Source organism: Panthera tigris, chromosome A1, assembly GCF_018350195.1.
Source record: "Panthera tigris isolate Pti1 chromosome A1, P.tigris_Pti1_mat1.1, whole genome shotgun sequence".
Taxonomy (NCBI): domain Eukaryota; kingdom Metazoa; phylum Chordata; class Mammalia; order Carnivora; family Felidae; genus Panthera; species Panthera tigris.
The window spans coordinates 170,200,080-170,214,599 of NC_056660.1; the positions used below are offsets into that span (position 1 = coordinate 170,200,080).

At 39.5% G+C, this 14,520-nt stretch overlaps 1 protein-coding gene across 1 annotated transcript in view; it reads left to right on the forward strand.

Annotated features, from left to right (window-relative positions):
• Positions 1 to 14,520, forward strand: part of CAMK4 (calcium/calmodulin dependent protein kinase IV) — a 213,346-nt gene that overhangs the window by 186,179 nt on the left and 12,647 nt on the right. Inside the window, exons 7-8 of the mRNA XM_007094096.3 lie at positions 492 to 582; positions 2,625 to 2,699. Of these exons, the coding sequence (XP_007094158.2) occupies positions 492 to 582; positions 2,625 to 2,699 (166 nt within the window). The remainder of the gene's footprint in view (positions 1 to 491; positions 583 to 2,624; positions 2,700 to 14,520) is intronic.

Genomic DNA, 14,520 nt, shown 5'->3' on the forward strand with positions numbered 1-14,520 from the left:
TTAAGGATAGTCTTCTATAATAATTACTCACATCTAAATGTCTGTTCAAGCAATAATTAGTAAGTCTTTGCTGTGGTTGTGAGCTTCTGAGATGACACATACAATTATGCTTTTCAGATATAAACCAGACAGACTTCAATACATAGAACCTTGACTTATTATAATAATAATTAGATTTGAACTGATATGGTAATATGCATAAAGAGAGCTACAACTAATATTCTCTGAGGAGTAAATATTTTATTTCTGGCAGTTGGTTTTATACACTTTAAAACTCATTTCACTTTCAAGTAACTGTCAGCTGTTCTTGAATTATGTATAGTATAAACATGTTTTCCTTTATGGTGTTTATTTTTAAAATCATCATATATGTGTGTTGTCGAATCACATGACTTAGTAAAGATAATTCTAATTCTGAAAAGATTAAACATGAATGTTGGAACCATTAAGTACAATTACTGTAATGTTACTTCATTATTTTCCCTATTTAGTACCTACATGAAAATGGGATTGTCCATCGTGATCTCAAACCAGAGAATCTTCTCTATGCAACTCCAGCCCCAGATGCACCCCTCAAAATCGGTGAGGACATTTCCTAATGTCTCATGACTCCTTTCCCAGAGTAGAAGAAATTTATTTCATGGAATTTTTAAATACTGCTCCATCTGGTTTTGCCTCCATTTAATTTCCTTGAATATTTGGTGTCTGTAAAGGAATAATGCATTATTTTGGAAGTTTGTGTTCTTTCTGGAATCAGTACCTAGGAGGTGCTCCAGTGCTGAACACAAAGGAAACGTAGTTTGTAGAAATGGCAGGGACTCCAGGGGGTGATGGTGTATTTTGTAGATAAGTTTATAGAGAAGAAAAGCACAGATAACATAACACTCTTTTTTTGTTACTTTTTATTCCACAACTCAGTTGGAGCTTAATTTTAGATATTCAAGAACTTTGACACAAAATGCTTAGTACATATTCTTGAATTTAGGGTCTGAGTCACTTGTTTATGTGAACAGAGAAAATTGAGATCTGTATTTCCCAAAGTACACTCCACAGAACACTGGTTCCTCAGCTGAGTGAACAGGGGTAACTACTGTAATTCCCTTTGTGGGAAATGGGAGTTGTTTGTGGAAGTGCTAAGGTTGGTCAAATAAGGTAGGAAATGCCAACTTAAACACGATTTTTTATTTTTGCAGGACTTCCCAGAACTTTAAAAATGCTAATGTGTAAACTGACATCTAAATTAGTGTACTGTGAGGTTTTTCCCAAACCTTATTTGACTTTGGAAACCTTGTTTTTTCTACCAGTAAGCATTTGGAAGAACTACAAAGATGAACTTTGTGAAACTCCCATCTGTTCAAAGGGTTCCTTAAATCAGCATTTTAGAAAAAAAATATACATATGTTAAATGCTACTTTCCAAAGCAAATCTTCATTTGCAAATAATAATAATAAAATTTATTTTATATGAATCCTCCTTTAGTAGATCTGCATTAAGTCCTGTGAAGGACATTGCTCTTCTGGTGCTGGCCTGTGTAATGTTAATCTGATCAGTTCACTGCATTAGAAGTGTTAACATCTTTGAAAATTAAGTTATACATATCATAGAAGAGCTCAGACAACATAATGTGCTTTATGAATGCAAGAACTCAAAGAAAAAAATACCAAAGGCCTGCTAGGCAGCCGTCCTGTTCTTATAATCACTCCTGAAAGGCAGTGAACGGCGGGGAGACTTCCATTTCCTTTGACATCACTTTCAAAGATTTTATCCTTAAAGAAATTTCTTTAAATGGATGGATAGATACTAATTTAGACAGGAGAGGCTTTCTTTCTGAAGGACTTCCTGCTGCTTTCCCTGATAAGGATCAGCACCTCCGTGGAAATGTGGGTTTATCTTTGAAGTCTAAAATGGCATCAATTCTGCACCTGCCTCTCTTGAAGAGTGGCCTTGAATGGTTTCCTGATGTTTCCTGAGTGAGAGAGATGTAGCCCAGCAAACAGACCATAATGGTAGCAACTTTGGTAGTGTTTTATCTAGGTAATATTCTGAGGAATAAATAAAAAGAACTTTTGCCCAAAAAAAGTGTTATATCTCTCATATGAGAGTAAATCCTTATCCATCAAATATACTAAAGAATGACATTATTTTGAAGCAGAATAAATGTTTTGATATTTCTGTTAATTTCTTTGACATTCATGAAAACCTAATTTTTTATTTTGATTTTGTCCAAGGGATTACTAATTCTATATCACCATATTATACTTTAGAGTTACTGTTTATAAATCTCAGAATTAATATTAGACAAAATGTATCTATTGCAACTATTACTTCAAGAAAAAAAGAGCTTATTTGCTAAACACTAGGGATTATAGAGCATAAAATGTATTTGGGAGTCATGTTTTTCTCAAATTTAAAGCAAGACTTGAATTGGTATTATCATTATTATTTTATTTTATTTTATTTTTTTAGTTCCCTCTCCCATGTGACTGGTCCCCTTCTACATATCCATCCGTCATCAAATACAAAAACAAATAAATCTGTTTTATTTTGAATAACAGAAATATTCTGTCATCTTATAAAAGCTAAGAAAAGACTTGTTTCATTAAATGTTTCTCTTGTGTTGTTAGCTGATTTTGGACTCTCTAAAATTGTGGAACATCAAGTGCTCATGAAGACAGTGTGTGGAACCCCAGGGTACTGCGGTATGCTCTTTAATACTGATATTTACTTTTATTGTTATTTGAAATCGATTTTTACTTCATGATCTAATTTTCTAACTCCTAATATCTCTATTTAAAATGCTTACAATGTGATGTGAGTCTCCATGAGGAAGGCGTGTATAAATGATACTTAGACCACCTCTTGTTCTACATGAGGGGTTCAATGATGTTGGTTTTAGGGCCTCCTTCTTAGAAAAGCAGGGAAAGAAGGAGCCCTAGGAAAAAGGACTGGGTGCTCTGCACCTGTCTCCTGGGCAGTAGCTACTCTTGAACCCACTTCGAAGCAGAGGACAATCATCAAGAAAGAGGGCAGGGAAACAACCTTATTTGTGGTTGGAAATAGAGCCATGAGTCCTCCTGTCACTTTCCTTGTTTGCTTTTACTTGGGAGGGTGGGTGAGGAGGGAGTGTGTCATTAATTCAAAGGGTGTATAGGATAATAGTGAGATTGGGGTAGTCCCTAGTCCTCATTGATGGCACTCGCCTAGCCTTATTAAGATAAAGGCTTCAGGTGGGGTTGCCCCGCCAGAGTCCCCCAGTCTCTAGAGATGGACTGTGTGACAGTCCTCACTCCTAACAACCACGTAACTAACTTATTTTAACAATGTTTGAATTCATGCACATCAGACTATAGAAGGTACAGTTAGATATCCACTGAAGCAAATATATGATTGAATTCACAGAATTTTAGTGCTAGAAGAAGCTTTAAAGTTCATTTGCTAACTTTCTCATTTTGAGTTCTAGAGTATGACTTCCCCAAGATTCCACATCTACTTGTTAGTGGGTCAGAGATGAGAATCTAGGTATCCAAGAGCCTAAAAACAGATTTATACAATTCCCTCTTCAAAAAAGCCAATATAGATAAATCAATATAATTTTCCTTCATAGAAATATTTATCAGTTATTATTTACATCTTAAAATGTTTTTGTTTTGTTTTGTTTTGTTTTTAGTTTTTTAAACCTCAAAAGTATTACTCGGTCATTGCAGGAAGTAAAAATCCAAGTATGTGTAATCAGTATTAATAGCCTTATGAATTCTTCCTCATCTTTCTCCATGTTTCCATATTCACATATGGAATTCACATATTCACAATAAACTTTTTATTATTTTGTTTTTACCTAGTTAATTTCCCTACTGAATCTAAAATATTATGTCCTTGTAGCTCAATTGTTCATAGACCCAGTAATTACACAGAATTAAGTATACCTGTCTTTCTATTAAATCTTTACATTGTGCCAAATATTCTTGTTCTGGACCTTTAACTCCTTGGCAAGAGTAGTCTACCAATTAGGAGTAAATTCAGAAATCTCCAAGTAACTGTGGCTTATGAAAGATAGAAGTTGATTTCTCTCATGTTAAAAGTCTAGTGAAAGGCAATCCTGGTGGGTTCTCCAGGTAAGGCTCTGTGGATCTCAGTGCCAGGGGTCCAGGCCTTTTCTGTCTTGCTCTACCGTTCTTTAGCATGCTTCCTCACAGTCCAAAATGGCTGCTTGAAATCAGTCATTACATCCACATTCTCTGTGACAGGAAGGGGGGAAGGGGAGAAAAAAGGGTGTACCTTTTCATTGTTAAATAGACTTGCTAAAGCTCCACATCACTTCCACTTCTATCTTATTGGCCAGTACTTGGTTACAGCCTCCATACTACCAGAGTGAGTCTTTTGGCTGGACATGTTGCTGCCCCAAATGAATTCAGCGTTCTGTTACTAAGCATAAGTATTTCATTAGACCGCTCACTATCTCTAGCACAAACTTGAGTAAGATTCCCATTACCAGGGGGGGAAAAAAAAAAAACTATTAAAGTATACCATGTTCCCTATAGACATCCTCTTGTTTTACATATATAATTTATATATATATATAGATATAGATATATAGATATAGATATATATTTATGTATATTTATGTATATTTTATTTTCCTTAGAACCGTTAGCCGACAACCTGTCCATGACATCTAATGGTGCCATAGATATTTCCCCTTTCTCTAATTCATGTGTCCTTGTCATCCTCCTATATTTCTTTCATGCCTCCCGATCTCCAAGGCCATAAAGATAAAAAAAGAACCCCGAATTTTGTACCATGTGCCAAATGGGATTGCCCATTTGTGAGTATTAACTGCTGACCAATCAAAAGTAGCATTGAAAGAGAATTGACAAAAGAATGATAAAACAAAGTAAGGATTTCCCAAAAGAAGAAAGCTGATGGGCAATTTAGTAATCATTATCTAAGTACAAATACTGAGTATTCCTAGGAGGTAGGTAGGTTGGAGCATTTTTCTGAGAACTAGCAGCCCTGAAATGGGAAGATCAGGAAGAACTTACAGTAGCCATCTCTAAGGGTCCCTTCTGTGACTAAGAGATAGCAGCATCCTTTTAATGGCTTTGATAATAGTGATAAGAGCAGCTCTTTCCTGCAGCGTGACAGAATAGCCATTCTATGAGTGAATGATTCATTCATTGATAAAATGAACATTGAATGTCTAAGAGGCTCTGAGATTCAAGAGTGAACACCATATGGTCTTGTCCTTTAAGGATTTCATGGGCTATTAAAGAAAAAAATACCCATACACAATAAATCAGTTTGTGTTGATAAGTTGTAGTTTTATCCAAGCTAAAGGCCTAGGTATTCAGAGGGGAGGGAACAATTAATCCTCCCTAATATTTGAGCTGGACTCTGAAGGTTGGATAGGAGTTCAACAAGTGAAGAGGTAGCCACAGGCATTCTTTGCAAGTAGGCAAAGGAAGAGAAAAATCATAGAGGAGTGGTAGCATCTGGCAGATTCAGGGACTGTTGGTTACTTTGGCACTTTGCACAACTGCAGTATAGATATAGTTGGACTTGGAAAGATACAATGGACCATATTTTTAAATAACCTATACATCAGGCTAAGGAATTCAGATTTGCTTTAGTAAATAGTAGTGATTGAGCAAAGGTTCTTAATCAGGGCAATTATATTTTAAAATCAAATCTGTATCTTACAAATATCTCGACAATGTCATTATGACAGATGGTTTTGAGGGAAAAAAGGGAGAGAAAAGAAGACAAATTAGAAAGTGATTATAAATTCTCTTTCCTGTCCCTCTGATGTCAGAAATGTACACACAGAATGCTGTCGCTCCCGTAAACAGCTTCTCAGAATGATGTATTCGATCTGTTCCTACATCCAATCATTTTTTTAATATAAAATGATAATAAAAATACTAGTTCAGAGTCTTGTCCTTGCCATAAACAGACCCTTCTTACAGATAATGCCATCTAATAATGGAGGCTTATTTTCCACTTACTATTCCCCCCTGCCAAAAGTACCCACACTACTCTCACTTACTATCCCTTCCCCCACCCCACCCCCACCCCCGCCTAGAGGTTAGGGACAGGATTTTAAGGATACACCTGTGTATAGTAACACAAAAAACACTGGAAAGGCTGAGTTAGGGAAAACAAGGTCGCAGTCACACCCAGGGCACAGGAAGTGGATGGCCTAGAGAAGAGGCAAGATGCAGAGTTCAAACGTTTTTGTTTTTGTTTTTTTTAGTTAATATAATAGTGAATGATAATAACATATAGTAATGAAACAATTAGACTTTATAGGCAAGGCTGAAGCCCCTTTGAGGTTCACTCAGTTCTAGCCTTTCCTCCCTGCAATACATGTAAGTGCCATCATGAGTTTGGCGTGTCCCTTCTGAGAGTACCTAGGTGGGGAGGAAACTGCCCATTTATACAATGAGCTGGAAATGAGACTGGTGGGAATCACCGTCGTCCTACAGAAACCATGACTTTACACACAGACTTTAGTTTTAACTTGAAAAGGTATCTGAGGCCCCTTCAGTTGACAGAGAGGAGACGTGTGAGCTTGTTTTCTTGCTCATTGGAAGGGTGATTACACTCCAGGTCAGTTCTCCTCATGTACACGGGGTCTAGTGTCTACCTTTAATGGAAGGCTTTTTCAGTTACATCTTTTGAGGGAGTGGGTGTTTATATTACACCATCTGTCATTTGTCAGGAAATACAAAAGTGAAAAGCCATCCATTCAGTCTCATTCATAGAACCTTTGCCCTAGGCTATTAATAACAGAGGGTTCTCCTATAAGTGAATTGCAAAAGAAAAATCACAGATGCTGTATGTTTAAGCAAATACTCATTATTTCCTGGGAAGTGTGCCCAGTGGAAAATAAACTCCAGGCCAGAAAATTAAAATCTGTGATCCAGATAAATGAAATCAATGACTAGTGTTCTGAAATAGCCGTGAAGAGATTCTCCACATCTTGCTATTGCGAAAAGAAATAGGTCTCAGAAAAAAAAAAAAAAAAATCCATTAGGTCGTGGCTCCCGATAAATAGGCCACAACGTATGCAATACTACTACCAAATGTCTTGACTGGTTTAACTATTTAAGACTGGAAGTCTGCGGGTGTTCAGCCTACCAATGCCAATCACAAAAACAAGTAAAGCTGTGAGAGTAGAAAAGAAAACAATATGGTAAAGGGTTAGGTAAAAGAGTATTTCTGTATAATACTGATTTCTAATTTACTCATAAGGTTAGTTAATTAAACTATGTATGTTCATGGTTCATATTTCTGCCCGTCTATCCAAATTCAATTTGCAGGGTCTAGAAGCTCTTCAGAATTGATTTTCTCTTGGCATTTGCCAGAGTCCCATTGGAGTGATAATCCTGTGTTGTTTCTGCATTGTTATATTTTAAAGAAATAATTTATTTTGTTCACTATACCAAAATTAAAGATAATTTCTCAATAGCCTAGAGTCAGACAGAAGGGATTTCTGTCTACATGAACACATACTAATATGACCAATGTAGGAAAATTTAATGTAGTAGAAGGAAATCTAATCATCTAAAATATAAGCTTTCAGAATAGTTTCATAAAAGATGTATTTTGTTCATTTCTAGAGGACTAAATAGCTAAGGTGAAATAACAAGAGTGTCAGATTATGTTGGTAATCTAACTGGCTAAGGGATGATCTCACCTGAGAGCTAATTAAATACCCACTATGGTGACTTTCTTTTTACAGTGAACTTAAGAGAAAACAGAAGAGTACATAGTAAAATGTCAGTTGCACGGCCTATAACATGCTTGATGGGCTGATGTGTGTACACAGGGCTCCTGTGGGGTTAGTGGACGATGGGCAAGAGCAGGGGATGTGAGAAGAAGCAAGCAGAGAATGCTCAGCAGGTGAGTAAGGAGTGCCTAGGTCCATCTCCCATTGCTGACCATGGCCCTTCTTTCTCCCTAAGATAGGCTGTGTCTGCAGCCACCATATGACTGTCCCAGGCACGCTTGCAATGCTTGATCCGTATGAGCACATGCCAGGTAAAGGAAAAAGTGGGGCTGGGGATAGATACACGAGAGGTGAGGAAAGGCCGTAGCTTATCTTGGTCTTGACCTTGCAGATGACAGGGACTCTGCTGGTGGAATGCAGGCTGTCTTGGAAGTTTTAAATCTAGAGGAAAATGAGCCTCTCGGGGTATTTGTATTGATCTGGTACTGACCTAGACAAAGTGTATTCTGTGGAACTTTAGTTATGTACCTATTCAATTCTTTTTTCATTTAATAAATTATTTACTGAGCTCCTACTATGCACCAGGCACTATTCTAGGTGTTAGGGATATAACAATCAATCAAACAAACAAACAAACAAACAAGATCTCTTCTTTAAGGGTGGTACATTTTAGTGAGAGAAGGCAAATAATAAAGAGAATGATTGTGTCAATATATAGAAAGGTGATCATTCCTATAGAGTTGGGAAAGAGGATAGAAAGCGTTGGGACAGGCTGACCAGGGAAGGCTTCACTTATGAGGTAGCAGAAGAGCAAAGATTTGGAAGAGGCAGGGAGAGAGCAAGCCATGCAGATTCTATGGAAAGAACATTCCAGGTGGAGGGGACAGAGCACACCAACCCTGAGGCAGGAACACAGCTGGGTGTCTATAGGTTGAAGAAGGACACAGTTGAGTGAAGTGCAATGATAAGGGGAGAAATAATAGGTAGGAGGGGGACCAAAGAGCTCCAGTTGGCAGGATAGAGTTCACATTTACTGAGATAGGGAGGACTTGAGGAGCAACGGGGTTGGAGCTCGTTGATTTTGAGATGCCTGTTAGATATCCAGGTGGAGATGACATGTGGGCAGAGGGTATATATGTTTGAGGTTCAGGAGCAGGGTCATGTCTGTTGATATAAATGGGGGCTCTGTCACCATATAGATGCTATGGAAAGTCATGAGACTCCAGGGAAGATGAAGAAACAACCCAGACTGATCCTGGGGCAACATCACCAGTAGAGGCCAGAGAGAAGAAACCATGTTTATTATTCATAGAACATCAGATAGTGGAGGAAGCATCACTGGACAGAATTAGGAATTACGAATGGGTGCTGCAAGGCACAGATATGGGGCACAATATACTCAACAGTGTTCTAGCATCTAAAGCTATCAGCAGAAGGAGGGGCTGCCTCCCTGGCTCGGGAAATGGTCCCAGAGGCTGACTACTGACCCGTGTCTCAGGATTCAGGGGAGCAAGGGGAGAGGAGACAGAGTGTTGCTCATTTCTGCATCACCCAGCAGATACATAGTATTTGACATTCATAATATTACTTCACTGTCTGTCTATATATATTTTATATGTGTAAACTATGTTGAGGATTATGGCAAGCGCTTCATTTAATCCAAGTTAACCAAATATATTCTGACCTGAGACGGCTTATAAAATTGAGTCTGAAGAGATTGTCCTTCCGCCTACTTTTCATGTTCTCTTTGGCTTAGAAACAGCCTTTTAATGTGCTGGTCATCCTTAACTTCTGCGTCCCCATACCATAAATCATTCTCTGTCCTTCCCTCTTTGTAACTGTAAATGACTACCTAAGGAACAGAACCAGCTGTGCCAGAGAACTCACTGTGCTAAGGACTCAGCTCTATTATTACCCATGTGAGGGCGGAATGCAGGGGAGAAGTGGTCATAGGAAGGGTGACTGATGGCAAGTGGGAAGGAGACTTGCTTAAAATGTATTCTTTGGGCCCTGAACACCCACAGAGTGTTCCATTTAGAATGTTGTCACAGATAGGATATGCACAAAATAAAAATATTTTGAGAGAATTATTAGTGATAATTACAATAAGATTTATAGCTCCATTAGAGAAAAACATGGTATTTGCCATACTTAACAGAGTTCGAAGTCCGTGTCCATCACTTTATATCTGTATCTCCATATCCAAAAGAGACTCTTGCATGATGTTAATATTAGGACGAGTTCAGTTTATTGATACTCCACCTCCTTGTAGAGGCAGATTTTCAAGAATGAATACCTCTTTGCTGTCCCTGGGCCTGCATCCATCACAGCTTTGAAGTGAGCAGGAGACTCAGTCTGATTAAGATTCGGAACAAATAGTGATTGCTCTAAGATGGGAGGGCTCTGTGGGATCATAGAAAAGTGAATTTCATAGACATAAAACTTTCCCAGGGTAATAAAAATAGGTTGTGTTTATTTTTTCCCTTCTGAAAGTACTTAGGTGTTCTCAAATACTTGATTTTCTCTTCAGGGTATTATTTAAAAAATAAAAAGTAAGATGGGGAAAATAAACAGGCTATCTTTCTTCACCCATTTATAAGATTTATACAAAGAGAAGTATCATGCAATTCGTGTGGCAAGGAAGACTTATTTAAACAGCTTTAATGAAAAAATACTAAGTGAGAGATGGATTGACTGATGTTTGTAGTGTAAAAGATCAAGAGCCCAGGAAAATGGAAAAGATGAGTTAGGTCATGAAGTGTATCCCTTGAGTTTTAAAATATCCTTCAAACTTCTTTCTTGCTCTACACTACAAGTCATAGATACCCAAAGTGACGGAGGCCCCACATGCCTCCTCAGCCCTTCTCAACCTCTCACACCATGGCATGTATGGAATCAGTAGTATTCTGAGAGTCACTGTAGTAAACTGGTAAGGCTACTCCTAGCCAGAGGCAACTCCTTCTGGAAACATGTCAACTGTATCCCAGTCTGATTCACCCCTTTGTTACAACACTAAGCAAAATGGCGCCGGGACATGACCTGTCTTCTCTGTTGTCAAAGCAAAAATTGCACTTGACAGGGCTTAAATGTTGTGCCCCGTTCTCACCAAATATCTGTGACACCCTGACAAAGGACCACACATGGTACAGGTGCTGAGGAAAGCACAGAGTAGGGTCTGCCCAGCTGCCTGTAGGAAGCTGCCTGGAGTGCATTCTCCTCTGGGTTCCTCACCATGTTAAGAGCAACAAGGGGAGAGAATTTCCAAACACTGCTCTTCTCCTTCTGTTAGATAAATCCCTTCCTCAGTGCTCACTCCTCAGAGGCAAAGTGTAGAGAGACTTCTAGATGCTGAAGACTTGTGCTCTAAAGAAAACTCAATTCGAGACAAGACTGTACAGTGAAAAGCTCCACAGTGGCTCTCCCTCAGCTGTAGGAGGGGGTGGAATTCTGCAAAGTCAGATTCAGGCTTTAAGATGAAAATAGATTTGTTCCTCTGTGTTTTGAATCACTAAAACAAAAGCATAGGAGAGAATTTAAGAACAAATAAACAAACAAACAGAAGCCCTCATGTCCTGGAATCTGTAGTCTGGCCTCTGCCTCACAGGGGCTCATCTCACAGGGACTTCACTGTGCCCAGGGCTGTGCTCCAGCCACACTCAGCTCCTTGAGCACCCTCGCTCCTGCCCGCTCCTGCCAGCCACAAAGTCTCTGCATGTGTGGCAGCTCCACCCAACCCGCTTCACTCTCTTTCCTCAACCACTGCCCTCTCCCCCTTTGCCTGGTTAACTTCTCCAGTCTTTCACATCTCACTTTAAACTTTGCTTTCTCTACTCACCTTCCTTGATCTTTCTCACCAGGTCAGCCCTCTATTGGAGACACCCTCCATCCAAGCACTTACAGTTACCACTTTGTGTTTCTTTATGTGGCTTTCTTGATCAATGCCTACCTCCCCCACCAAACTGTAAGCTCCATGGTGGCAGAGACGTGTTCTCTGGAACTCCCCATTGCTCCCCCAACACCATCTAACATAGTGCCCATCATACAGCAGGTACTTAATAAATAGTTCATGGTTTGTTTAATGAGTGAATGAATGAACATGTGGATTTCACTCATCTTAGTCTCCCTGGGATTTGTCTTTCTCAGAAGAGTTAACAGTAGTTTGAAAAAAGTCTTCTGCTAAAGAATGCCAATGTGTGGTCTTAACTCAATAGGTAGGAAGGAAATGACAAAATGAAGGTGCAATCCATGACCAAAATCATCCCTCTACTTTTCTCCTAGGGCTTTAGAAAAAGAGGGGAAACTTCCCTCAGTGGCCCCTGTCAGAGTGTCATAGGGCATACCTCATACTTTTTATGTGGGACCATTTCGAGAACTAGTAACAGTGAGTTTATTTAATAAACTGAAATTCATCCCAGTCTGTAGATGGACCCTCAGTGTCTAGAAGTTTTAATGGTACCATGATCTTATCGAAAAAGCAACACTCTGAGGTCTAAGTGGTATGTTGGTAAATAAATATCATAAAGTTTGAATTTTTAATATAATTTTGATATTCAGTTAAAATTGCTTTTTAAAAAAGTGAAGGCTGGTATCTTGGCAATTCTAAGACCATTTACCACAATTATTCTGTGTTGGAGATTGGAGTATGAGCTCTGTAGCATTTAGTGTTAATGAGCAATAACACGAATGATAAGCTTATGAAGTGGCACAAAACTTGCATCCGCTTAGAAGACATCCAGAGAAATCAATAAAGGATTATTGACTTTTTTAGAAAAGAGGATTCTAAATTATTTTAAACACATTTTTAAAAACTGGATCACACCTTGAAATGATTTTCTAACTTACTGTATTTTTTTGACTTATTTGTTTGTTTGGGCAGTGAGGTGAAAAGATATGTAGGACACCTGGAAGTGCTTATAGCATTAAAAGGTGGGCTAGCTGATGTCTTTTCCTGAACCAAGTTGGAAGTAGTCAAGTATTTCCCTCCTTAATAAAATCACAAATTTGTAGAATCCACCGCAAGGACATTTGATACCTAGGAGACCTGTAGCGCTGGTATGCTGGAGCTTGAAATGTATTCTGGAAAGCTTCTGGCTCTTGGAAAGGGTTCAGACAGATTACAAGAGTATATTCTGCTGGTCCTGAAGTCAAGGTTATGATAACTAGCAACTGTGAAAATATTTAAAGGTTTCTGTGAATGGGATCTGATTGTATCTAGATGCTTAGGGTTTGTTTCACCTAAGTTTTGTATTCTGATTAGTAAATATTATAAATTCTTTTTAAGAGAAATTTATTATGGAGGGCAAAAACATTCTATATTCCTTTTGTCTCAGTTAACCTCACCATGGAAAGTTTAGTGTTTCACACCAGGGGATTGCCCACATTGCAGCCTACCGCCTTACAAGGAACTAAGTTGCCTCTGGAGGGTAAGGTTGCAACCTGTGCTGTGAGGGGAGGTCAGATATTACCAGGTCAGGTAAGAAAACCAGATGCCCTAAAAAGTGGATTCAGAAAGAGTTTTGTTCCATGGTATTCACTTCATTTGGGCCCTTACCTGGGAGCTATCAAGAATGGCCAGAAAAACCACCTGACCTCTGCGACAGGGTGTTCACCTCTGGACAGCACCGAAGGGAGGCTTGAGAGCCCTGGAGCCAATAGGATAGGTACGCCCGGGGCCAGCATACACAGTTGACACTCCGGCAGAGGAACGGGAATTCAGTGGAGTGCCTGTCCTCTCTTCTTGCTTAAATTGGCAGTAACAACCCCTCTACTAATATCACAGTGGCTAGTAGCTTCAAACTCTTGGAAGTACTTGGAAATTAGCTAATCCAATTCACTTAGGTTTTAGAGGTAAAAACGAGTCCCAGAAAATGTAAAGGACTCTCCCCAACAGATTTCTGTATGTCTAAATGTCAGTGTGGGACTTGACAGCACTTCACTGATGGGAAGACCTGAGTGGGGAAGGGCTAATCGTACTAAATGTGAGTGCATTCAGCTCCCTGACTGGAACAGCTCCCAGTGACACAGACAGCACAGCGGCCCTCCTGGAAGAGGCAGCCTAACCAGAGTTTCCTCTGAACCCTGATGAGCAAGGCATTTGCAAGTGGGCGCTCAGTGTTGAGGCCCAAAGGAACCATGTGTGGGGTACAGATTGCCCTGGAAAACGAAAGCTAACCTGAAGGAGTGAATGGTGTTGGCAACGAGCGTGCATTTTTCTTAATTATGTTAATTAAATTCTAAGAGGAAAATTTTCTAGGAATAATATGCCTATATATGAGAAAAACTTCCTGGCCCCAGACACCATTCTTTAAAGGGTGCATCTTGCTGAATTGCTGCTTGGAGTGTTACATTGCACACTCTCGTTTCACCGTATGGGCTCTTCATCTCTTGTATTTTATGTAACACAGTTTGTGCAGAGAAGAGAATATCCTGATTGCAAAAGGATGGGGGAGGGGGGTAGTATGGGAAGACATCAGTGGAAAATCCTCTGTGTTCCTTCCTCTAAGTCAAATTCAGAGTTCCAGGAGGATAGCAGCCTTCCAGGGCTCACTTTAATGACCTACTCTGAATATGACATTTTCAGCCTGCAGACCGGGGATCCAGCTCCCTTGCTCTCCTGCCCCCTGCTGGAAGGAGGAGGGTGGTGCCCCCATTCCCAAAGCCTCCCTCAAGGACCTCTCAACATGGATTGGTCAGCTCCTCCCTCAGAGACCCCACTGACATCTACAGCACTTTTGTTCAAAATGGGAACACTGAGGCTATAGGCCACTCTGGGGCTAGAGGCCCGAGCCTTA